The sequence below is a fragment of the Oncorhynchus clarkii genome, chromosome 20 (assembly GCF_045791955.1).
Source record: "Oncorhynchus clarkii lewisi isolate Uvic-CL-2024 chromosome 20, UVic_Ocla_1.0, whole genome shotgun sequence".
Lineage (NCBI taxonomy): Eukaryota > Metazoa > Chordata > Actinopteri > Salmoniformes > Salmonidae > Oncorhynchus > Oncorhynchus clarkii.
In genome coordinates, this window is record NC_092166.1 from 4,743,890 (window position 1) to 4,771,389 (window position 27,500).

Genomic DNA, 27,500 nt, shown 5'->3' on the forward strand with positions numbered 1-27,500 from the left:
CCCCGTAGCACTCACATCCGTCATCATGAAGTGCTTTGAGAGACTAGTCAAGGACCATATCACCTCCACCCTACCTGACACCCTAGACCCACTCCAATTTGCTTACCGCCCAAATAGGTCCACAGACGATGCAATCTCAACCACACTGCACACTGCCCTAACCCATCTGGACAAGAGGAATACCTATGTGAGAATGCTGTTCATCGACTACAGCTCGGCATTCAACACCATAGTACCCTCCAAGCTCGTCATCAAGCTCGAGACCCTGGGTCTCGACCCCGCCCTGTGCAACTGGGTACTGGACTTCCTGACGGGCCGCCCCCAGGTGGTGAGGGTAGGCAACAACATCTCCTCCCCGCTGATCCTCAACACTGGGGCCCCACAAGGTTGCGTTCTGAGCCCTCTCCTGTACTCCCTGTTCACCCACGACTGCGTGGCCACGCACGCCTCCAACTCAATCATCAAGTTTGCGGACGACACAACAGTGGTAGGCTTGATTACCAACAACGATGAGACGGCCTACAGGGAGGAGGTGAGGGCCCTCGGAGTGTGGTGTCAGGAAAACAACCTCACACTCAACGTCAACAAAACTAAGGAGATGATTGTGGACTTCAGGAAACAGCAGAGGGAACACCCCCCTATCCACATCGATGGAACAGTAGTGGAGAGGGTAGCAAGTTTTAAGTTCCTCGGCATACACATCACAGACAAACTGAATTGGTCCACTCACACAGACAGCATCGTGAAGAAGGCGCAGCAGCGCCTCTTCAACCTCAGGAGGCTGAAGAAATTCGGCTTGTCACCAAAAGCACTCACAAACTTCTACAGATGCACAATCGAGAGCATCCTGGCGGGCTGTATCACCGCCTGGTATGGCAACTGCACCGCCCTCAACCGTAAGGCTCTCCAGAGGGTAGTGAGGTCTGCACAACGCATCACCGGGGGCAAACTACCTGCCCTCCAGGACACCTACACCACCCGATGTCACAGGAAGGCCATAAAGATCATCAAGGACATCAACCACCCGAGCCACTGCCTGTTCACCCCGCTATCATCCAGAAGGCAAGGTCAGTACAGGTGCATCAAAGCTGGGACCGAGAGACTGAAAAACAGCTTCTATCTCAAGGCCATCAGACTGTTAAACAGCCACCACTAACACTGAGTGGCTGCTGCCAACACACTGACACTGACTCAACTCCAGCCACTTTAATAATGGGAATTGATGGGAAATGATGTAAATATATCACTAGCCACTTTAAACAATGCTACCTTATATAAATGTTACTTACCCTACATTATTCATCTCATATGCATACGTATATACTGTACTCTATATCATCGACGGTATCCTTATGTAATACATGTATCACTAGCCACTTTATACTATACTATGCCACTTTGTTTACATACTCATCTCATTTGTACATACTGTACCCGATACCATCTACTGTATCTTGCCTATGCTGCTCTGTACCATCACTCATTCATATATCCTTATGTACATATTCTTTATCCCCTTACACTGTGTACAAGACAGTAGTTTTGGAATTGTTAGTTAGATTACTTGTTATTACTGCATTGTCGGAACTAGAAGCACAAGCATTTCGCTACACTCGCATTAACATCTGCTAACCATGTGTATGTGACAAATAAAATTTGATTTGATTTGATTTGATTTAATGCGAGTGTAGCGAAATGCTTGTGCTTCTAGTTCCGACAATGCAGTAATAACCAACAAGTAATCTAACCTAACAATTCCAAGAGTAGTCTAGTTGTCCACTATAGTTATCATTAAAGTTATAAAGCCTATAGTTATCATTATTGTTATATAGCCTACAGTTATCATTATAGTTTATCATTAAAGTCATATAGCCTATAGTTATATAGCCTATAGTTATCATTAAAGTTATATAGCCTATAGTTATTATTATAGCTATATAGCCTATAGTTAGCATTATAGCTATATAGCCTATAGTTATCGCTATAGGTATATAGCCTATAGTTATCATTATAGGTATATAGCCTATAGTTATAGTTATAGGTACATAGCCTATAGTTATCCCGAAAGTTATATAACCTATAGTTAGCATTATAGTTATATAGCCTATAGTTAGCATTACAGTTAATTAGACTATAGGTATCATTATAGGTATATAGCCTACAGTTATCATTAAAGTTATATAGCCTATAGTTAGCATTATAGCTATATAGCATATAGTTATCATTATAGTTATATAGCCTATAGTTAGCATTATAGCTATATAGCCTATAGTTAGCATCAAAGTAATATAGCATATAGTTAGCATTATAGTTATATAGACTATAGTTATCATTAAAGTTATATAGCCTATAGTTATCATTATAAAGTTGAAGTCTGAAATTTACATACACCTTAGCCAAATACATTTAAACTCAGTTTTTCACAATTCCTGATATTTAATCCCAGTAAAAATTCCCTATCTTAGGTCAGTTAGGATCACCACTTTATTTTAAGAATGTGAAATGTCAGAATAATAGTAGATAGAATGATTTATTTCAACTTTTAATTCTTTCAACACATTCCCACTGGGTCAGAAGTTTACATACACTCAATTAGCATTTGGTAGCATTGCCTTTAAATTGTTTAACTTGGGTCAAATGTTTCGGGTAGCCTTCCACAAGCTTCCCACAATAAGTTGGGTGAATTTTGGCCCATTCCTCCTGACAGAACCAGTGTAACTCAGTCACGTTTGCAGGCCTCCTTGCTCGCACACGCTTTTTCAGTTCTGCCCACACATTTTCTATAGGTTTGAGGGCTTTGTGATGGCCACTCCAATACCTTGAGTTTGTTGTCCTTAAGCCATTTTGCCACAACTTTGGAAGTTTTCTTGGGGTCATTGTCCATTTGGAAGACCCATTAGGGACCAAGCTTTAACTTCCCGATTGATGTCTTGAGATGTTGCTTCAATATACCCACATAATTTTCACTTCTCATGAAGCCATCTATTTTGTGAAGTGCACCAGTCCCTCCTGCAGCAAAGCACCCCCACAACATGATGCTGCCACCCCCGTGTTTCACAGTCGGGATGGTATTCTTCGGCTTGCAAGCCTCCCCCTTTTTCCTCCAAACATAACGATGGTCATTATGGCCAATCAGTTTTATTTTTGTTTAATCAGACCAGAGGACATTTCAAACAAAGTATTATCTTTGTCCCCATGTGCAGTTGCAAACCGTAGTCTGGCTTTTTTATGGCGGTTTTGGAGCAGAGGGCTTCTTCCTTGTTGAGCGGCCTTTCAGGTTATGTCGATATAGGACTCGTTTTACTGTGGATATAGATACTTTTGTACCCGTTTCCTCCAGCATCTTCACAAGGTCTTCAAATGATATATAGACATAGTTAACCTATAATATGGACATGATATATAGAGAGTTAACCTATAGTATGGAGATGATATATAGACATAGTTAACCTATAATATGGACATGATATATAGACATAGTTAACCTATAGTATCGACATGATATATAGAGAGTTAACCTATAGTATGGACATGATATATCGACAGAGATAAATCTTCTTCGGGATCGGTGTCCCTAACACGGGACGGTTGAGCTAACGTAGGCTAATGCGATTAGCATGAGGTTGTAAGTAACAAGAACATTTCCCAGGACATAGACATGTCTGACATGGCCAGAAAGCTTAAATTCTTGTTAATCTAACTGCACTGTCCAATTTACAGTAGCTATTACAGTGAAAGAATACCTTGCTATTGTTTCATGACAAGTTATTAATATGTTATTAAATGTTTAACAGAAATACAATGGTTCATTGGATCAGTCTAAAACTTTTTTCTCATCATGGACACACTCGTTCTCCAAGCAAGGTGTCTAATAAACCGAATTGATGAGAATCTTTACAGTACCACAAGACATGAGGGAAAACAAGAAACCTGTTTGTTTTTTTCAAGGATGCAATATTTGCCGTCATCTAAAATGAATTAAATCAATCAATCTGTCTTTTCACCTCGTACTGAGTGATGATTCCGTAGGTCTGGGCTGGTTCTCTCCATTTCAGGATCATCTTCTCTTCATAAGCACTGCCCTGGATGGACTCCAGAGGAACCGCTCCAGGTACTGAGGGGGACAGGACCAGAACAAACACATGAGAAAAACTTCCCTCCTTAGAGGCACTCCCCTGGAACAACTCTAGAGCAGGGATGGGCAACTTTGATGGGGGGGGGGGCGGGACACAAAAACTCAGTGAGCAATGGCTTGTGGGTCTGCATACCCACATCCAATTTTATAACTCATTTTATGCAATTCTACTCATTTTGCCATTGGGTAGAGATAAATTGTTTGCAGTAATTCGACCATGCTTACTAAAAGTTTACATAGCTGGCAACTCGACTAATTGACCAATCGCGAAGAATTTCGTTGACATGGGCTAATTGAGTGACTGCTGTTGCACAACCACATTTTGACATCACACCGTGGTGCCTCTATAATTCCAACTCTCAACAGGCCTGCCAGTTGCCCGCATAAGGCTGCGTTTTTCAGAAGCAGTCCGAATTCCGATTCACTAATTCTTTCCACTAATTGCGATGTAATTTAAAGCATAACGATGGCATCGGTATTTCCCAAACAAGCACGTGGAGAGAACGTTCTCACGTGACACAGACGTCATTTCGACGTCTACTTTTGAGTTGTCAACGAACGTGAATTCAACGTGAAATCAACGTGAATTCAACGTGAAATCAACGTGAAATCAACGTGAATTCAACGTGAAATCAACAAAACATTTCACCATGTTATTGGATTTAAGTTTTTTTTTTTTATTATGAAAAAAAACTACATTCCCTTCCCTGAGACTTTAGTTAGTTATTTTGATAATACCTCAGTGTATTCCTGGGTCTAGTCAGTCTTTAGACAGGTCTAGTCAGTCTTTAGACAGGTCTTTAGACAGGTCTAGTCAGTGTTTAGCCAGGTCTAGTTAGTCTTTAGACAGGTCTAGTCAGTCTTTAGACAGGTCTAGTCAGTCCTAGTCAGTCTTTAGACAGGTCTAGTCGGTCTTTAGACAGGTCTAGTCAGTCTTTAGACAGATCTAGTCAGTCTTTAGACATGTGTAGTCAGTCTTTAGACAGGTCTAGTCAGTCTTTAGACAGGTCTAGTCAGTCTTTAGACAGTTCTAGTCAGTCTTTAGACAGGTCTAGTCAGTCCTAGTCAGTCTTTAGACAGGTCTAATCGGTCTTTAGACAGGTCTAGTCAGTCTTTAGACATGTCTAGTCAGTCTTTAGACAGGTCTAGTGGGTCTTTAGACAGGTCTAGTCAGTCTTTAGACAGGTCTAGTCAGTCTTTAGACAGGTCTAGTCTGTCTTTAGACAGGTCTAGTCAGTCTTTAGACAGGTCTCATCTGTCTTTAGACAGGTCTAGTCAGTCTTTAGACAGGTCTAGTCAGTCTTTAGACAGGTCTAGTCCGTCTTTAGACTCTAGTCAGTCTTTAGACAGGTCTAGTCAGTCTTTAGACAGGTCTAGTCAGTCTTTAGACAGGTCTAGTCAGTCTTTAGACAGGTCTTTAGACAGGTCTAGTCAGTCTTTAGACAGGTGTAGTCGGTCTTTAGACAGGTCTAGTCAGTCTTTAGACAGGTCTAGTCAGTCTTTAGACAGTTCTAGTCAGTCTTTAGACAGGTCTAGTCAGTCCTAGTCAGTCTTTAGACAGGTCTAGTCGGTCTTTAGACAGGTCTAGTCAGTCTTTAGACATGTCTAGTCAGTCTTTAGACAGGTCTAGTGGGTCTTTAGACAGGTCTAGTCAGTCTTTAGACAGGTCTAGTCAGTCTTTAGACAGGTCTAGTCTGTCTTTAGACAGGTCTAGTCAGTCTTTAGACAGGTCTCATCTGTCTTTAGACAGGTCTAGTCAGTCTTTAGACAGGTCTAGTCAGTCTTTAGACAGGTCTAGTCCGTCTTTAGACTCTAGTCAGTCTTTAGACAGGTCTAGTCAGTCTTTAGACAGGTCTAGTCAGTCTTTCGACAGGTCTAGTCAGTCCTTAGACAGGTCTTTAGACAGGTCTAGTCAGTCTTTAGACAGGTGTAGTCGGTCTTTAGACAGGTCTAGTCGGTCTTTAGACAGTTCTAGTCGGTCTTTAGACAGTTCTAGTCAGTCTTTTTACAGGTGTAGTCGGTCTTTAGACAGGTCTAGTCAGTCTTTAGACAGGTCTAGTCAGTCTTTAGACTCTAGTCAGTCTTTAGACAGGTCTAGTCAGTCTTTAGACAGGTCTAGTCAGTCTTTAGACAGGTGTAGTCGGTCTTTAGACAGGTCTATTCGGTCTTTAGACAGGTCTAGTCAGTCTTTAGACAGGTCTAGTCGGTCTTTAGACAGGTCTATTCGGTCTTTAGACCGGTCTAGTCAGTCTTTAGACAGGTCTATTCGGTCTTTAGACAGGTCTAGTCAGTCTTTAGACAGGTCTAGTCAGTCTTTAGACAGGTCTATTCGGTCTTTAGACAGGTCTAGTCAGTCTTTAGACAGGTCTAGTCAGTCTTTAGACAGGTCTATTCGGTCTTTAGACAGGTCTAGTCAGTCTTTAGACAGGTCTAGTCAGTCTTTAGACAGGTGTAGTCGGTCTTTAGACAGGTCTATTCGGTCTTTAGACCGGTCTAGTCAGTCTTTAGACAGGTCTATTCGGTCTTTAGACAGGTCTAGTCAGTCTTTAGACAGGTCTAGTCAGTCTTTAGACAGGTCTAGTCAGTCTTTAGACAGGTCTAGTCCGTCTTTAGACAGGTCTAGTCAGTCTTTTTACAGGTGTAGTCGGTCTTTAGACAGGTTTAGTCAGTCTTTAGACAGGTCTTTAGACAGGTCTAGTCAGTCTTTAGACAGGTCTAGTCAGTCTTTAGACAGGTCTAGTCAGTCTTTAGACAGGTCTAGTCAGTCTTTAGACAGGTCTAGTCAGTCTTTAGACTCTAGTCAGTCTTTAGACCGGTCTAGTCAGTCTTTAGACAGGTCTAGTCAGTCTTTAGACAGGTCTAGTCAGTCCTAGTCAGTCTTTAGATAGGTCTAGTCAGTCTTTAGACAGGTCTAGTCAGTCTTTAGACAGGTCTAGTCAGTCTTTAGACTCTAGTCAGTCTTTAGACAGGTCTAGTCAGTCTTTAGACAGGTCTATTCGGTCTTTAGACCGGTCTAGTCAGTCTTTAGACAGGTCTAGTCAGTCTTTAGACAGGTCTAGTCAGTCCTAGTCAGTCTTTAGACAGGTCTAGTCAGTCTTTAGACAGGTCTAGTCGGTCTTTAGACAGGTCTATTCGGTCTTTAGACCGGTCTAGTCAGTCTTTAGACAGGTCTATTCGGTCTTTAGACCGGTCAAGTCAGTCTTTAGACAGGTCTATTCGGTCTTTAGACAGGTCTAGTCAGTCTTTAGACAGGTCTAGTCAGTCTTTAGACAGGTCTAGTCAGTCTTTAGACAGGTCTAGTCAGTCTTTAGACAGGTCTAGTCAGTCTTTAGACCGGTCTAGTCAGTCTTTAGACAGGTCTAGTCAGTCTTTAGACAGGTCTAGTCAGTCTTTAGACAGGTGTAGTCGGTCTTTAGACAGGTCTAGTCAGTCTTTAGACAGGTCTAGTCAGTCTTTAGACAGGTGTAGTCAGTCTTTAGACAGGTCTAGTCAGTCTTTAGACAGGTCTAGTCAGTCTTTAGACAGGTGTAGTCGGTCTTTAGACAGGTCTAGTCAGTCTTTAGACAGGTGTAGTCGGTCTTTAGACAGGTCTAGTCAGTCTTTAGACAGGTCTAGTCAGTCTTTAGACAGGTCTAGTCAGTCTTTAGACAGGTGTAGTCGGTCTTTAGACAGGTCTAGTCAGTCTTTAGACAGGTCTCATCTGTCTTTAGACAGGTCTAGTCAGTCTTTAGACAGGTGTAGTCGGTCTTTAGACAGGTCTAGTCAGTCTTTAGACAGGTCTAGTCAGTCTTTAGACAGGTCTAGTCAGTCTTTAGACAGGTCTAGTCAGTCTTTAGACAGGTCTAGTCAGTCTTTAGACAGGTCTTTAGACAGGTCTAGTCAGTCTTTAGACAGGTCTTTAGACAGGTCTAGTCAGTCTTTAGACAGGTCTAGTCAGTCTTTAGACAGGTCTAGTCAGTCTTTAGACAGGTCTAGTCAGTCTTTAGACAGGTCTAGTCAGTCTTTAGTCAGTCCTAGTCAGTCTTTAGACAGGTCTAGTCAGTCTTTAGACAGGTCTAGTCAGTCTTTAGACAGGTCAGTCTTTAGTCAGTCTAGTCAGTCTTTAGACAGGTCTAGTCAGTCTTTAGACAGGTCTAGTCAGTCTTTAGACAGGTCTAGTCAGTCTTTAGACAGGTCTAGTCAGTCTTTAGACAGGTCTAGTCAGTCTTTAGTCAGTCCTAGTCAGTCTTTAGACAGGTCTAGTCAGTCTTTAGACAGGTCTAGTCAGTCTTTAGACAGATCTAGTCAGTCTTTAGTCAGTCCTAGTCAGTCTTTAGACAGGTCTAGTCAGTCTTTAGACAGGTCTAGTCAGTCTTTAGACAGGTCTAGTCAGTCTTTAGACAGGTCTAGTCAGTCTTTAGACAGGTCTAGTCAGTCTTTAGACAGGTCTAGTCGGTCTTTAGACCGGTCTAGTCAGTCTTTAGACAGGTCTAGTCGGTCTTTAGACAGGTCTAGTCAGTCTTTAGACAGGTCTAGTCAGTCTTTAGACAGGTCTAGTCAGTCTTTAGACAGGTCTAGTCAGTCTTTAGACAGGTCTAGTCAGTCTTTAGACAGGTCTAGTCAGTCTTTAGACAGGTCTAGTCTAGTCTTTAGACAGGTCTAGTCAGTCTTTAGACAGGTCTAGTCAGTCTTTAGACAGGTCTAGTCAGTCTTTAGACAGGTCTAGGTCTAGTCTAGTCTTTAGACAGGTCTAGTCAGTCTTTAGACAGGTCTAGTCAGTCTTTAGACAGGTCTAGTCAGTCTTTAGTCTAGTCAGTCTTTAGACAGGTCTAGTCAGTCTTTAGACAGGTCTAGTCAGTCTTTAGACAGGTCTAGTCAGTCTTTAGACAGGTCTAGTCAGTCTTTAGACACAGGTCTAGTCTAGTCTGTCTTTAGACAGGTCTAGTCAGTCTTTAGACAGGTCTAGTCAGTCTTTAGACAGGTCTAGTCAGTCTTTCTTTAGACAGGTCTAGTCAGTCTTTAGACAGGTCTAGTCAGTCTAGTCAGTCTTTAGACAGGTCTAGTCAGTCTTTAGACAGGTCTAGTCAGTCTTTAGACAGGTCTAGTCAGTCTTTAGACAGGTCTAGTCAGTCTTTAGACAGGTCTTTAGACAGGTCTAGTCAGTCTTTAGACAGGTGTAGTCGGTCTTTAGACAGGTCTAGTCAGTCTTTAGACAGGTCTAGTCAGTCTTTAGACAGTTCTAGTCAGTCTTTAGACAGGTCTAGTCAGTCCTAGTCAGTCTTTAGACAGGTCTAGTCGGTCTTTAGACAGGTCTAGTCAGTCTTTAGACATGTCTAGTCAGTCTTTAGACAGGTCTAGTGGGTCTTTAGACAGGTCTAGTCAGTCTTTAGACAGGTCTAGTCAGTCTTTAGACAGGTCTAGTCTGTCTTTAGACAGGTCTAGTCAGTCTTTAGACAGGTCTCATCTGTCTTTAGACAGGTCTAGTCAGTCTTTAGACAGGTCTAGTCAGTCTTTAGACAGGTCTAGTCCGTCTTTAGACTCTAGTCAGTCTTTAGACAGGTCTAGTCAGTCTTTAGACAGGTCTAGTCGGTCTTTAGACAGGTCTAGTCGGTCTTTAGACAGGTCTAGTCGGTCTTTAGACAGTTCTAGTCAGTCTTTTTACAGGTGTAGTCGGTCTTTAGACAGGTCTAGTCAGTCTTTAGACAGGTCTAGTCAGTCTTTAGACTCTAGTCAGTCTTTAGACAGGTCTAGTCAGTCTTTAGACAGGTCTAGTCAGTCTTTAGACAGGTCTAGTCGGTCTTTAGACAGGTCTAGTCGGTCTTTAGACAGGTCTAGTCAGTCTTTAGACAGGTCTAGTCGGTCTTTAGACAGGTCTAGTCGGTCTTTAGACAGGTCTAGGTCTAGTCAGTCTTTAGACAGGTCTATTCGGTCTTTAGACAGGTCTAGTCAGTCTTTAGACAGGTCTAGTCAGTCTTTAGACAGGTCTAGTCAGTCTTTAGACAGGTCTAGTCAGTCTTTAGACAGGTCTAGTCAGTCTTTAGACTCTAGTCGGTCTTTAGACAGGTCTAGTCAGTCTTTAGACAGGTCTAGTCAGTCTTTAGACAGGTCTAGTCGGTCTTTAGACAGGTCTAGTCGGTCTTTAGACAGGTCTAGTCAGTCTTTACAGGTGTAGTCGGTCTTTAGACAGGTCTAGTCAGTCTTTAGACAGGTCTAGTCAGTCTTTAGACAGGTCTAGTCAGTCTTTAGACAGGTCTAGTCAGTCTTTAGACAGGTCTAGTCAGTCTTTAGACAGGTGTAGTCGGTCTTTAGACAGGTCTAGTCAGTCTTTAGACTCTAGTCTTTAGACAGGTCTAGTCAGTCTTTAGACAGGTCTAGTCAGTCTTTAGACAGGTCTAGTCAGTCTTTAGACAGGTCTAGTCAGTCTTTAGACAGGTCTAGTCAGTCTTTAGACAGGTCTAGTCAGTCTTTAGACAGGTCTAGTCAGTCTTTAGACAGACAGGTCTAGGTCTAGTCAGTCTTTAGACAGGTCTAGTCAGTCTTTAGACAGGTCTAGTCAGTCTTTAGACAGGTCTAGTCAGTCTTTAGACAGGTCTAGTCAGTCTTTAGACAGGTCTAGTCAGTCTTTAGACAGGTCTAGTCAGTCTTTAGACAGGTCTAGTCAGTCTTTAGACAGGTCTAGTCAGTCTTTAGACAGGTCTAGGTCTTTAGACAGGTCTAGTCTTTAGACAGGTCTATTCGGTCTTTAGACCGGTCTAGTCAGTCTTTAGACAGGTCTATTCGGTCTTTAGACAGGTCTAGTCAGTCTTTAGACAGGTCTAGTCAGTCTTTAGACAGGTCTAGTCAGTCTTTAGACAGGTCTAGTCAGTCTTTAGACAGGTCTAGTCAGTCTTTAGACAGGTCTAGTCAGTCTTTAGACAGGTCTAGTCAGTCTTTAGACAGGTCTTTAGACAGGTCTAGTCAGTCTTTAGACAGGTCTAGTCAGTCTTTAGACAGGTCTAGTCAGTCTTTAGACAGGTCTAGTCAGTCTTTAGACAGGTCTAGTCAGTCTTTAGACAGGTCTAGTCAGTCTTTAGACAGGTCTAGTCAGTCTTTAGACAGGTCTAGTCAGTCTTTAGACAGGTCTAGTCAGTCTTTAGACAGGTCTAGTCAGTCTTTAGACAGGTAGGTCTAGTCAGTCTTTAGACAGGTCTAGTCAGTCTTTAGACAGGTCTAGTCAGTCTTTAGACAGGTCTAGTCAGTCTTTAGACAGGTCTAGTCAGTCTTTAGACAGGTCTAGTCGGTCTTTAGACAGGTCTAGTCAGTCTTTAGACAGGTCTAGTCAGTCTTTAGACAGGTCTCAGTCAGTCTTTAGACAGGTCTAGTCAGTCTTTAGACAGGTCTAGTCAGTCTTTAGACAGGTCTAGTCAGTCTTTAGACAGGTCTAGTCAGTCTTTAGACAGGTCTAGTTCAGTCTTTAGACAGGTCTAGTCAGTCAGTCTTTAGACAGGTCTAGTCAGTCTTTAGACAGGTCTTTAGACAGGTCTAGTCAGTCTTTAGACAGGTCTAGTCTTTAGTCTTTAGACAGGTCTAGTCAGTCTTTAGACAGGTCTAGTCAGTCTTTAGACAGGTCTAGTCAGTCTTTAGACAGGTCTAGTCAGTCTTTAGACAGGTCTAGTCAGTCTTTAGACAGGTCTAGTCAGTCTTTAGACAGGTCTAGTCAGTCTTTAGACAGGTCTAGTCAGTCTTTAGACAGGTCTAGTCAGTCTTTAGTCCTAGTCAGTCTTTAGACAGGTCTAGTCAGTCTTTAGACAGGTCTAGTCAGTCTTTAGACAGGTCTAGTCAGTCTTTAGACAGGTCTAGTCAGTCTTTAGACAGGTCTAGTCAGTCTTTAGACAGGTCTAGTCAGTCTTTAGACAGGTCTAGTCAGTCTTTAGACAGGTCTAGTCAGTCTTTAGACAGGTCTAGTCAGTCTTTAGACAGGTCTAGTCAGTCTTTAGACAGGTCTAGTCTGTCTTTAGACAGGTCTAGTCAGTCTTTAGACAGGTCTAGTCAGTCTTTAGACAGGTCTAGTCAGTCTTTAGACAGGTCTAGTCAGTCTTTAGACAGGTCTAGTCAGTCTTTAGACAGGTCTAGTCAGTCTTTAGACAGGTCTAGTCAGTCTTTAGACAGGTCTAGTCAGTCTTTAGACAGGTCTAGTCAGTCTTTAGACAGGTCTAGTCAGTCTTTAGACAGGTCTTCTAGTCAGTCTTTAGACAGGTCTAGTCAGTCTTTAGACAGGTCTAGTTCGTCAGTCTAGTTCTTTAGACAGGTCTTTAGACAGGTCTAGTCAGTCTTTAGACAGGTCTAGTCAGTCTTTAGACAGGTCTAGTCAGTCTTTAGACAGGTCTAGTCAGTCTTTAGACAGGTCTAGTCAGTCTTTAGACAGGTCTAGTCAGTCTTTAGACAGGTCTAGTCAGTCTTTAGACAGGTCTAGTCAGTCTTTAGACAGGTCTAGTCAGTCTTTAGACAGGTCTAGTCAGTCTTTAGTCAGTCCTAGTCAGTCTTTAGACAGGTCTAGTCAGTCTTTAGACAGGTCTAGTCAGTCTTTAGACAGATCTAGTCAGTCTTTAGTCAGTACTAGTCAGTCTTTAGACAGGTCTAGTCAGTCTTTAGACAGGTCTAGTCAGTCTTTAGACAGGTCTAGTCAGTCTTTAGACAGGTCTAGTCAGTCTTTAGACAGGTCTAGTCAGTCTTTAGTCAGTCAGTCAGTCTTTAGACAGGTCTAGTCAGTCTTTAGACAGGTCTAGTCAGTCTTTAGACAGATCTAGTCAGTCTTTAGTCAGTCCTAGTCAGTCTTTAGACAGGTCTAGTCAGTCTTTAGACAGGTCTAGTCAGTCTTTAGACAGGTCTAGTCAGTCTTTAGACAGGTCTAGTCAGTCTTTAGACAGGTCTAGTCAGTCTTTAGACAGGTCTAGTCGGTCTTTAGACCGGTCTAGTCAGTCTTTAGACAGGTCTATTCGGTCTTTAGACAGGTCTAGTCAGTCTTTAGACAGGTCTAGTCGGTCTTTAGACAGGTCTAGTCAGTCTTTAGACAGGTCTAGTCAGTCTTTAGACAGGTCTAGTCGGTCTTTAGACCGGTCTAGTCAGTCTTTAGACAGGTCTAGTCAGTCTTTAGACAGGTCTAGTCAGTCTTTAGACAGGTCTAGTCAGTCTTTAGACAGGTCTAGTCAGTCTTTAGACAGGTCTAGTCAGTCTTTAGACAGGTCTAGTCAGTCTTTAGACAGGTCTAGTCAGTCTTTAGACAGGTCTAGTCGGTCTTTAGACAGGTCTAGTCGGTCTTTAGACAGGTCTATTCGGTCTTTAGACAGGTCTAGTCAGTCTTTAGACAGGTCTAGTCAGTCTTTAGACAGGTCTAGTCAGTCTTTAGACAGGTCTAGTCAGTCTTTAGACAGGTCTAGTCAGTCTTTAGACAGGTCTAGTCAGTCTTTAGATCGGTCTAGTCAGTCTTTAGACAGGTCTAGTCAGTCTTTAGACAGGTCTAGTCAGTCTTTAGACAGGTCTAGTCAGTCTTTAGACAGGTCTAGTCAGTCTTTAGACAGACATGTAATGCACCACTGGAGTAATGCATGGACATCCAGTCACTGTGCTAACGCGAATTAGCATTGGCTCGCGAAACCAGCTAACTTCATACATACTGGACACAGAGACATAAAAATGGTATCCACAAGTTCATCTGACTCTGGGGAAGTAGATGCATGACCTCATCGCCAAAATTCTGAAGTATCCCTTTAAGACTCATCAATCATTTATATTACAGTACATGATATTCGGCCTGCAGCTAAACCTCAGAATAACACTTGATTGCACTGTCCCTGTTTTGTCTGTAGCTCCATGTCTGGTCTCTCTCTGACCCCCACTCTGGGTTCTTTAACACATTTTATACACCTTCATATGACCCTGTCATAAGCATGTTATAACCATTCTGAGGTATTTATACACCTTCATATAACCCTGTCATAAGCATGTTATAACCATTCTGAGGTATTTATACACCTTCATATAACCCTGTCATAAGCATGTTATAACCATTCTGAGGTATTTATACACCTTCATATAACCCTGTCATAAGCATGTTATAACCATTCTGAGGTATTTATACACCTTCATATAACCCTGTCATAAGCATGTTATAACCATTCTGAGGTATTTATACACCTTCATATAACCCTGTCATAAGCATGTTATAACCATTCTGAGGTATTTATACACCTTCATATAACCCTGTCATAAGCATGTTATAACCATTCTGAGGTATTTGTACACCTTCATATAACCCTGTCATAAGCATGTTATAACCATTCTGAGGTATTTATACACCTTCATATAACCCTGTCATAAGCATGTTATAACCATTCTGAGGTATTTATACACCTTCATATAACCCTGTCATAAGCATGTTATAACCATTCTGAGGTATTTATACACCTTCATATAACCCTGTCATAAGCATGTTATAACCATTCTGAGGTATTTATACACCTTCATATAACCCTGTCATAAGCATGTTATAACCATTCTGAGGTATTTATACACCTTCATATAACACTGTCATAAGCATGTTATAACCATTCTGAGGTATTTATACACCTTCGTAACCCTGTCATAAGCATGTTATAACCATTCTGAGGTATTTATACACCTTCATATAACCCTGTGATAACCATGTTATAACCATTCTAAGGTGTTATAACACTCACCATCTTCATCCGTATGCAGCTCCATCTCTGGGCTCTCTGACTTCCTCAGGGTTGTTTAACACATTTTATACACCTTCATAACCCTGTCATAACCTTGTTATAACCATTCTAAGGTGTTATAACACTCACCGTCTTCATCCGTCTGCAGCTCCATCTCTGGGCTCTCTTTGACCCCCTCCGGGTTCTTGAGGACCAGTTTGACTGACAGGTTGGTGTAGGGGGTCAGGTTGTGGATGGTGTGCTGGGGGTCGCGACCCAGGGTGTCGTAACACACCTCCTCCCGGGTCTCGTCCTTCCCCGCCACTTGGGACCGGTACTGCACCGTCAGGTTGTAGCTATGGCAACGCGTGACGTTGTAGCCGAAAGGCTCCCAGCGAACAGTGACTTGTTTTGATTGGACGTCAACGACTTCTAGATTACTGGGACCGTGGATTGGCTCTGTGGGGGAGATGGAATATATAAATATATATAAACGATAGATAAGAATGTGGATCTCATTAGGAATATGTGTGTGTGTGTGTCTGTGTGTGTGTGTGTGTGTGTGTTTGTGTGTGTGTGTGTTTGTTTGTGTGTGATTATCCTAAGCAAATTGTTTATATTACATGGGATCTTTGGTGGAAGGAAAAAAACATGTTTGTTTGAACGTAACCTTTGTTCTAACAAGCAAAGCCTATTTCATCCCTCCAGACCTACCGGTGACAGTCTCTCTGTATGGGACATATCATCCCTTTCCTATTTCTGGGTATTTCTCTATCTTTGCTCTCTTTCCCCCCCATCTCTCTTTCTTTCTCTCTTTTGTTCTCGCTCTCTTCCCCTCCCTCTCATCTCTACCCTCCTTTCTCTCATCTCCCTCCTCTTCTCCTCCTACTGTCCCTCTCCCTCCCCCCTCTCCCCTACAGGAGGAGAGCAGACTAGCAGCCAGAGCTCAAGGTAATGGGATCCATTTCCCTTCCATGTTAAAGTTTCACACCATTTCTACAACATTTTACCACCTATTAGCTGGTGCCAGGGCTCATTTGATCCTCCTCCAGGAGACACCAACAGTTCCTAGGGAGAAGACTGGATGAGAGAAGACTAGGGAGAGGACTGGAGGAGAGGAGACTAGGGAGAGGAGACTAGGGAGAGGACTGGAGGAGAGGAGACTAGGGAGAGGACTGGAGGAGAGGAGACTAGGGAGAGTACTGGAGGACAGGAGAGTACTGGAGGAGAGGAGACTAGGGAGAGGACTGGAGGAGAGGGGACTAGGGAGAGGACTGGTGAAGAGGGGGAGAGGACTGGAGGAGAGGAGACGAGGGAGAGGACTGGAGGAGAGGAGACTAGGGAGAGGACTGGAGGAGAGGAGACTAGGGAGAGTACTGGAGGAGAGGAGACTAGGGATAGTACTGGAGGAGAGGAGACTAGGGAGAGTACTGGAGGAGAGGAGACTAGGGAGAGGACTGGAGGAGAGGAGACTAGGGAGAGGACTGGAGGAGAGGAGACTCTGGAGAGGACCGGAGGAGAGGAGACTATGGAGAGGACTGGAGGAGAAGAGACTAGGGAGAGGACCGGAGGAGAGGAGACAAGGGAGAGGACTGGAGGAGAGGAGACTAGGGAGAGGTCTGGAGGAGAGGAGACTAGGGAGAGGACTGGAGGAGTGGAGACTAGGGAGAGGACTGGAGGAGAGGAGACAAGGGAGAGGACTGGAGGAGAGGAGACTAGGCAGAGGTCTGGAGGAGAGGAGACTAGGGAGAGGACTGGAGGAGAGGAGACTAGGGAGAGGGGACTAGGGAGAGGACTAGAGGAGAGGAGACTAGGGAGAGGACTGGAGGAGAGGAGACTAGGGAGAGAGGACTGGACTCTCTTATTCTGTTTCTAATCAGGACGCCACAAAAATGAAAACCAAGTATCAATGGAGCCACAAGAGCATACAAAATATGTGACGATTGCTATAAAATGTACTGTTCAACTCAACAGTGTTTGATTTCAATTCAATTAGATTTGGCTGATGACCAAAATTGCAATGAAAATCCCCCAGTTGAAATCATTTTTAATCCTCATAAACCATCCAATAATCAAGCTATTACAATTAATCAGTGTGATGACTACAAGTGTTGGCAATGTACACAATAATCAATGGTTCTCGGGAAATTAGGTCAAGGCACAGAGCGAGAGAGAGAGAGCGAGAGAGCGAGAGAGAGAGAACGCGAGAGAGAGCTAAAGACACAAAGAGGCAAGACAGGCTGCTGTTAAATGAAAGATGGAACAACACTTTGAGAGAAGAGAAGAGGTGTGATCTCTCCATCTCTCCTGTGCTTTAATAGAGAAGATGAAAGGAGTGGTGAAGGTAGAGAAATATAAAGGGAACAGAGGAGACAAAGATAAGCAGACCCGTCAGCTGATTGAAGACAGAGGAGGGGAGTGTGTGTGTGTGTGTGTGTGTGTGTGTGGCTATGAAGTAAGGATTCAGACTCCCAACTAATACATGGAAAGCACAGAAAAGTATAACGTCAAAGGGCGAATGAGAAGACTTCCTGGAAGGATGAAGCATCCCAACGTTCTAATCAACATCATAAAGGTTATTTTGGTTTTCTTCAACTCTGTAATATCTTGTTTTCAGTATCTTCTTGGTAAGCGAACATGACTTCTGAAAGCATAAAAATATATCTTTCTGTACTATACACTGTAAATTATTTTGCAAACACAAATCTATGGGTTACGGGTATGTCAAATAAAATCAAATAAATTGTATTTGTCACATGTGAAGAATACAACAGGTGTAGTAGACCTTACAGTGAAATGCTGAATACAACAGGTGTAGTAGACCTTACAGTGAAATGCTGAATACAACAGGTGTAGTAGACCTTACAGTGAAATGCTGAATACAACAGGTGTAGTAGACCTTACAGTGAAATGCTGAATACAACAGGTGTAGTAGACCTTACAGTGAAATGCTGAATACAACAGGTGTAGTAGACCTTACAGTGAAATGCTGAATACAACAGGTGTAGTAGACCTTACAGTGAAATGCTGAATACAACAGGTGTAGGTAGACCTTACAGTGAAATGCTGAATACAACAGGTGTAGTAGACCTTACAGTGAAATGCTGAATACAACAGGTGTAGTAGACCTCACAGTGAAATGCTGAATACAACAGGTGTAGGTAGACCTTACAGTGAAATGCTGAATACAACAGGTGTAGTTGACCTTACAGTGAAATGCTGAATACAACAGGTGTAGTAGACCTTACAGTGAAATGCTGAATACAACAGGTGTAGTAGACCTTACAGTGAAATGATGAATACAACAGGTGTAGTAGACCTTACAGTGAAATGCTGAATACAACAGGTGTAGGTAGACCTTACAGTGAAATGCTGAATACAACAGGTGTAGTAGACCTTACAGTGAAATGCTGAATACAACAGGTGTAGGTAGACCTTACAGTGAAATGCTGAATACAACAGGTGTAGTAGACCTTACAGTGAAATGCTGAATACAACAGGTGTAGTAGACCTTACAGTGAAATGCTGAATACAACAGGTGTAGGTAGACCTTACAGTGAAATGCTGAATACAACAGGTGTTGTAGACCTTACAGTGAAATGCTGAATACAACAGGTGTAGTAGACCTTACAGTGAAATGCTGAATACAACAGGTGTAGTAGACCTCACAGTGAAATGCTGAATACAACAGGTGTAGTAGACCTCACAGTGAAATGCTGAATACAACAGGTGTAGTAGACCTTACAGTGAAATGCTGAATACAACAGGTGTAGTAGACCTTACAGTGAAATGCTGAATACAACAGGTGTAGTAGACCTCACAGTGAAATGCTGAATACAACAGGTGTAGTAGACCTCACAGTGAAATGCTGAATACAACAGGTGTAGTAGACCTTACAGTGAAATGCTGAATACAACAGGTGTAGTAGACCTCACAGTGAAATGCTGAATACAACAGGTGTAGTAGACCTTACAGTGAAATGCTGAATACAACAGGTGTAGTAGACCTTACAGTGAAATGCTGAATACAACAGGTGTAGTAGACCTTACAGTGAAATGCTGAATACATACAACAGGTGTAGTAGACCTCACAGTGAAATGCTGAATACAACAGGTGTAGTAGACCTTACAGTGAAATGCTGAATACAACAGGTGTAGTAGACCTTACAGTGAAATGCTGAATACAACAGTTGTAGTAGACCTGACAGTGAAATGCTGAATACAACAGGTGTAGGTAGACCTTACAGTGAAATGCTGAATACAACAGGTGTAGTAGACCTCACAGTGAAATGCTGAATACAACAGGTGTAGGTAGACCTTACAGTGAAATGCTGAATACAACAGGTGTAGTAGACCTTACAGTGAAATGCTGAATACAACAGGTGTAGTAGACCTTACAGTGAAATGCTGAATACAACAGGTGTAGTAGACCTTACAGTGAAATGCTTAATACAACAGGTGTAGTAGACCTTACAGTGAAATGATGAATACAACAGGTGTAGTAGACCTTACAGTGAAATGCTGAATACAACAGGTGTAGTAGACCTTACAGTGAAATGCTGAATACAACAGGTGTAGTAGACCTCACAGTGAAATGCTGAATACAACAGGTGTAGGTAGACCTTACAGTGAAATGCTGAATACAACAGGTGTAGTTGACCTTACAGTGAAATGCTGAATACAACAGGTGTAGTAGACCTTACAGTGAAATGCTGAATACAACAGGTGTAGTAGACCTTACAGTGAAATGCTGAATACAACAGGTGTAGTAGACCTTACAGTGAAATGCTGAATACAACAGGTGTAGTAGACCTTACAGTGAAATGCTGAATACAACAGGTGTAGTAGACCTTACAGTGAAATGCTGAATACAACAGGTGTAGTAGACCTTACAGTGAAATGCTGAATACAACAGGTGTAGTAGACCTCACAGTGAAATGCTGAATACAACAGGTGTAGTAGACCTCACAGTGAAATGCTGAATACAACAGGTGTAGTAGACCTCACAGTGAAATGCTGAATACAACAGGTGTAGTAGACCTTACAGTGAAATGCTGAATACAACAGGTGTAGCAGACCTTACAGTGAAATGCTGAATACAACAGGTGTAGTAGACCTCACAGTGAAATGCTGAATACAACAGGTGTAGTAGACCTCACAGTGAAATGCTGAATACAACAGGTGTAGTAGACCTTACAGTGAAATGCTGAATACAACAGGTGTAGTAGACCTCACAGTGAAATGCTGAATACAACAGGTGTAGTAGACCTTACAGTGAAATGCTGAATACAACAGGTGTAGTAGACCTTACAGTGAAATGCTGAATACAACAGGTGTAGTAGACCTTACAGTGAAATGCTGAATACAACAGGTGTAGTAGACTTCACAGTGAAATGCTGAATACAACAGGTGTAGTAGACCTTACAGTGAAATGCTGAATACAACAGGTGTAGTAGACCTTACAGTGAAATGCTGAATACAGCAGGTGTAGTAGACCTGACAGTGAAATGCTGAATACAACAGGTGTAGGTAGACCTTACAGTGAAATGCTGAATACAACAGGTGTAGTAGACCTCACAGTGAAATGCTGAATACAACAGGTGTAGGTAGACCTTACAGTGAAATGCTGAATACAACAGGTGTAGTAGACCTTACAGTGAAATGCTGAATACAACAGGTGTAGTAGACCTTACAGTGAAATGCTGAATACAACAGGTGTAGTAGACCTTACAGTGAAATGCTGAATACAACAGGTGTAGTAGACCTTACAGTGAAATGATGAATACAACAGGTGTAGTAGACCTTACAGTGAAATGCTGAATACAACAGGTGTAGGTAGACCTTACAGTGAAATGCTGAATACAACAGGTGTAGTAGACCTTACAGTGAAATGCTGAATATAACAGGTGTAGTAGACCTCACAGTGAAATGCTGAATACAACAGGTGTAGTAGACCTTACAGTGAAATGCTGAATACAACAGGTGTAGTAGACCTTACAGTGAAATGCTGAATACAACAGGTGTAGTAGACCTTACAGTGAAATGCTGAATACAACAGGTGTAGTAGACCTTACAGTGAAATGCTGAATACAACAGGTGTAGTAGACCTTACAGTGAAATGCTGAATACAACAGGTGTAGTAGACCTCACAGTGAAATGCTGAATACAACAGGTGTAGTAGACCTCACAGTGAAATGCTGAATACAACAGGTGTAGTAGACCTTACAGTGAAATGCTGAATACAACAGGTGTAGTAGACCTTACAGTGAAATGCTGAATACAACAGGTGTAGTAGACCTCACAGTGAAATGCTGAATACAACAGGTGTAGTAGACCTCACAGTGAAATGCTGAATACAACAGGTGTAGTAGACCTTACAGTGAAATGCTGAATACAACAGGTGTAGTAGACCTCACAGTGAAATGCTGAATACAACAGGTGTAGTAGACCTTACAGTGAAATGCTGAATACAACAGGTGTAGTAGACCTCACAGTGAAATGCTGAATACAACAGGTGTAGTAGACCTTACAGTGAAATGCTGAATACAACAGGTGTTGTAGACCTTACAGTGAAATGCTGAATACAACAGGTGTTGTAGACCTTACAGTGAAATGCTGAATACAACAGGTGTAGTAGACCTTACAGTGAAATACATCAATTACAAGCCCTTAACCAACAATGCAGTTCAAGAAATAGAGTTAAGAAAACTGAAAACTTACTGAAGTAAGAAATAAATACCAGGCGGTGATGCAAACAGTCAGGATGCTCTCGATGGTGCAGCTGTATAACTTTTTGAGGATCTGAGAACCCATGTCAAATCTTTTTCAGTCTCCTGAGAGGGAAAGGGCATTGTCGTGCCCTCTTCGTGACTGTCTTGGTGTGTTTGGACCATGATAGTTTGTTGGTGATGTGGACACCAAGGTACTTGAAGTTCACGACCCACTCCACTACAGCCCGGTAACCCCGGTTGTCTTAAAGAAGATAGTAAAGGAAAGCTTTGACTATGTACAGACTCAGTGAGCATAGCCTTGCTATTGAGAAAGGCCGCCTTAGGCAGATATGGCTCTCAAGAGAAGACAGGCTAAGTGCTCACTGCCCACAAAATGAGGTGGAAACTGAGCTGCACTTCCTAACCTGCTGCCCAATGTATGACCATATTAGAGACACATATTTCCCTCAGATTACACAGATCCACAAAGAATTAGAAAACAAATCCAATTTTGATAAACTCCCATATCTACTGGGGGAAATTCCACAGTGTGCCATCACAGCAACAAGATTTGTGACCTGTTGCCACAAGAAAAGGGCAACATCGATGGCTCTGAACGAACTTTATTTAACTCTCTGCAAACTGGAAACAATTTATCCGGAGGCTGCATTCATTGTAGCTGGGGATTTTAACAAGGCTAATCTGAAAACAAGACTCCCCAAATTTTATCAGCATATCGATTGCGCAACCAGGGGAGGAAAGACCTTGGACCATTGTTACTCTAACTTCCGCGACGCATATAAGGCCCTGCCCCGCCCCCCTTTCGGAAAAGCTGACCACGACTCCATTTTGTTGATCCCTGCCTACAGACAGAAACTAAAACAAGAGGCTCCCACGCTGAGGTCTGTCCAACGCTGGTCCGACCAAGCTGACTCCACACTCCAAGACTGCTTCCATCATGTGGACTGGGAGATGTTTCGTATTGCGTCAGATAACAACATTGACGAATACGCTGATTCGGTGTGCGAGTTCATTAGAACGTGCGTTGAAGATGTCGTTCCCATAGCAACGATTAAAACATTCCCTAACCAGAAACCGTGGATTGATGGCAGCATTCGTGTGAAACTGAAAGCGCGAACCACTGCTTTTAATCAGGGCAAGGTGTCTGGTAACATGACCGAATACAAACAGTGCAGCTATTCCCTCCGCAAGGCTATCAAACAAGCTAAGCGCCAGTACAGAGACAAAGTAGAATCTCAATTCAACGGCTCAGACACAAGAGGCATGTGGCAGGGTCTACAGTCAATCACGGACTACAGGAAGAAACCCAGCCCAGTCACGGACCAGGATGTCTTGCTCCCAGGCAGACTAAATAACTTTTTTGCCCGCTTTGAGGACAATACAGTGCCACTGACACGGCCTGCAACGAAAACATGCGGTCTCTCCTTCACTGCAGCCGAGGTGAGTAAGACATTTAAACGTGTTAACCCTCGCAAGGCTGCAGGCCCAGATGGCATCCCCAGCCGCGCCCTCAGAGCATGCGCAGACCAGCTGGCCGGTGTGTTTACGGACATATTCAATCAATCCCTATACCAGTCTGCTGTTCCCACATGCTTCAAGAGGGCCACCATTGTTCCTGTTCCCAAGAAAGCTAAGGTAACTGAGCTAAATGACTACCGCCCCGTAGCACTCACATCCGTCATCATGAAGTGCTTTGAGAGACTAGTCAAGGACCATATCACCTCCACCCTACCTGACACCCTAGACCCACTCCAATTTGCTTACCGCCCAAATAGGTCCACAGACGATGCAATCTCAACCACACTGCACACTGCCCTAACCCATCTGGACAAGAGGAATACCTATGTGAGAATGCTGTTCATCGACTACAGCTCGGCATTCAACACCATAGTACCCTCCAAGCTCGTCATCAAGCTCGAGACCCTGGGTCTCGACCCCGCCCTGTGCAACTGGGTACTGGACTTCCTGACGGGCCGCCCCCAGGTGGTGAGGGTAGGCAACAACATCTCCTCCCCGCTGATCCTCAACACTGGGGCCCCACAAGGTTGCGTTCTGAGCCCTCTCCTGTACTCCCTGTTCACCCACGACTGCGTGGCCACGCACGCCTCCAACTCAATCATCAAGTTTGCGGACGACACAACAGTGGTAGGCTTGATTACCAACAACGATGAGACGGCCTACAGGGAGGAGGTGAGGGCCCTCGGAGTGTGGTGTCAGGAAAACAACCTCACACTCAACGTCAACAAAACTAAGGAGATGATTGTGGACTTCAGGAAACAGCAGAGGGAACACCCCCCTATCCACATCGATGGAACAGTAGTGGAGAGGGTAGCAAGTTTTAAGTTCCTCGGCATACACATCACAGACAAACTGAATTGGTCCACTCACACAGACAGCATCGTGAAGAAGGCGCAGCAGCGCCTCTTCAACCTCAGGAGGCTGAAGAAATTCGGCTTGTCACCAAAAGCACTCACAAACTTCTACAGATGCACAATCGAGAGCATCCTGGCGGGCTGTATCACCGCCTGGTATGGCAACTGCACCGCCCTCAACCGTAAGGCTCTCCAGAGGGTAGTGAGGTCTGCACAACGCATCACCGGGGGCAAACTACCTGCCCTCCAGGACACCTACACCACCCGATGTCACAGGAAGGCCATAAAGATCATCAAGGACATCAACCACCCGAGCCACTGCCTGTTCACCCCGCTATCATCCAGAAGGCGAGGTCAGTACAGGTGCATCAAAGCTGGGACCGAGAGACTGAAAAACAGCTTCTATCTCAAGGCCATCAGACTGTTAAACAGCCACCACTAACACTGAGTGGCTGCTGCCAACACACTGACACTGACTCAACTCCAGCCACTTTAATAATGGGAATTGATGGGAAATGATGTAAATATATCACTAGCCACTTTAAACAATGCTACCTTATATAAATGTTACTTACCCTACATTATTCATCTCATACGCATACGTATATACTGTACTCTATATCATCGACGGTATCCTTATGTAATACATGTATCACTAGCCACTTTATACTATACTATGCCACTTTGTTTACATACTCATCTCATTTGTACATACTGTACCCGATACAATCTACTGTATCTTGCCTATGCTGCTCTGTACCATCACTCATTCATATATCCTTATGTACATATTCTTTATCCCCTTACACTGTGTACAAGACAGTAGTTTTGGAATTGTTAGTTAGATTACTTGTTATTACTGCATTGTCGGAACTAGAAGCACAAGCATTTCGCTACACTCGCATTAACATCTGCTAACCATGTGTATGTGACAAATAAAATTTGATTTGATTTGATTTGATTTGATTTGATTTGAACCAGTGAAGATCACACACCATTGTAAATACAACCCATATTTATGCTTATTTATTTTCCCTTTTGTACTTTAACCATTTGTACATTGTTACAACACTGTATATATACAGTACGTAATATGACATTTGTAATGTCATTATTGTTTTGAAACTTCTGTGAGTGTAATGTTTACTGTTAATTTTTATTGTTTATTTCACTTTTTGTATATTATCTACCTCACTTGCTTTGGCAATGTTAACACATGTTTCCCATGCCAATAAAGCCCCTTGAATTGAATAGTAACATTCGCTTCCTCTCTGTCCAGAGTGGGGGATCAGAAGCATGTCTGACAACTATTAGGCCAGTGTGTTTACGCCCAGAGGGACATTGTGGAAATGGCCGACAATGCTCATTTTCCTGCCATTGGTACAGAGAGACAGCAGCCCTGCCGTAACGTCCCTCCTCGACGACTTTGAGAGGAAGTCGCTACTCCCCTGGTAGGGGGTTCCCCAGCGACGGTAAAATCCGCACTTGAGTTTAGTCTGCCTGGCACATCTGTTGCTCTTAGAGACAACATATGCTCGCTGCTCGCTCCGTAACAAGATCGTTCTCGCAGTAGTGAGATGGGTTTAAGTGAGGTCGCCCAACGCTGGAAGTCTTTCATGAGGAGGAGGCCAAGCGAGACTACCACAACTATGGAGTACCACAACCATGGAGTACCACAACCATGGAGTACCACAACTATGGAGTACCACAACCATGGAGTACCACAACTATGGAGTACCACAACCATGGAGTACCACAACTATGGAGTACCACAACCATGGAGTACCACAACTATGGACTACTACAACTATGGAGTACCACAACTATGGACTACCACAACTATGGACTACTACAACTATGGAGTACCACAACTATGGACTACCACAACTAACGACTACCACAACTATGGAGTACCACAACTATGGACTACCACAACTATGGAGTACCACAACTATGGACTACCACAACTAACGACTACCACAACTATGGAGTACCACAACTAACGACTATCACAACTATGGAGTACCACAACTATGGACTACCACAACCATGGAGTACCACAACCATGGAGTACCACAACCATGGAGTACCACAACTATGGAGTGCCACAACTATGGAGTACCACAACCATGGAGTACCACAACTATGGACTACAACAACTATGGAGTACCACAACCATGGAGTACCACAACCATGGAGTACCACAACCATGGAGTACCACAACCATGGAGTACCACAACTATGGAGTACCACAACCATGGAGTTCCACAACTATGGAGTGCCACAACTATGGAGTACCACAACTATGGACTACCACAACTATGGCCTACCACAACTATGGACTACCACAACTAACGACTACCACAACTATGGACTACCACAACTATGGACTACTACAACTATGGAGTACCACATCTATGGAGTACCACAACCATGGAGTACCACAACTATGGACTACCACAACTATGGAGTACCACAACCATGGAATACCACAACTATGGACTACCACAACTATGGAATACCACATCTATGGACTACCACAACTATGGACTACCACAATCATGGAGTACCACAACTATGGAGTTCCACAACTATGGCCTACCACAACTATGGCCTACCACAACTATGGAGTACCACAATCATGGAGTACCACAACTATGGACTACCACAACTATGGCCTACCACAACTATGGCCTACCACAACTATGGCCTACCACAACTATGGAGTTCCACAACTATGGCCTACCACAACTATGGCCTACCACAACTATGGAGTACCACAATCATGGAGTACCACAACCATGGAGTACCACAACTATGGACTACCACAACTATGGACTACCACAACTAACGACTACCACAACTATAGACTACCACAACCATGGCCTACCACAACTATGGACAACCACAACTATGGACTACCACAACTATGGACTACCACAACTATGGAGTACCACAACTATGGAGTACCACAACTATGGAGGCCATGAACCAAAGACACCTCAGACAAACATCTAGTATGTGACCGATGTTGCCAGGCGAAACACAGAGGCAGTAGCGAAAGCTGTCGCTCTCTCCTCGACGAACAGACACCTCAGACAAACATCTAGTATGTGACCGATGTTGCCAGGCGAAACACAGAAAGCTGTCGCTCGCTCCTCGACGAACAGACACCTCAGACAAACATCTAGTATGTGACCGATGTTGCCAGGCGAAACACAGAAAGCTGTCGCTCCTCGACGAACAGACTCCTCAGACAAACATCTAGTATGTGACCGATGTTGCCAGGCGAAACACAGAAAGCTGTCGCTCCTCGACGAGCAGGTTACAAAGACCAGAGACAATTCATCGATGTTCTGCTGAGTCGGTAAAGGCCAGTTTTATGGCACAATTTATCCTGAATCCCACAGCGAGCAGGTGCGACAACAGCTGGGCTGTGTGCTCTGTATATCAACCAGTTGATGTATGGGAGGGCAGCTTTGGTAATGAACGTCCATGGGGCCGGGGACAGACCGAATGGTGAGGTGAGATATCCGCAGTCTACGCCCTGTGTACAGGATAAACTCTGATGTGAAAATAAGCATCTAGAA

At 43.4% G+C, this 27,500-nt stretch overlaps 1 protein-coding gene across 1 annotated transcript in view; it reads right to left on the reverse strand.

Moving 5' to 3' along the window:
* LOC139375798 (receptor-type tyrosine-protein phosphatase mu-like) overlaps positions 1 to 27,500 on the reverse strand; it is a 418,014-nt gene that overhangs the window by 235,277 nt on the left and 155,237 nt on the right. Inside the window, exons 8-9 of the mRNA XM_071117668.1 lie at positions 14,959 to 15,267; positions 4,005 to 4,114 (exon numbers count right to left, since the gene is read on the reverse strand). Of these exons, the coding sequence (XP_070973769.1) occupies positions 4,005 to 4,114; positions 14,959 to 15,267 (419 nt within the window). The remainder of the gene's footprint in view (positions 1 to 4,004; positions 4,115 to 14,958; positions 15,268 to 27,500) is intronic.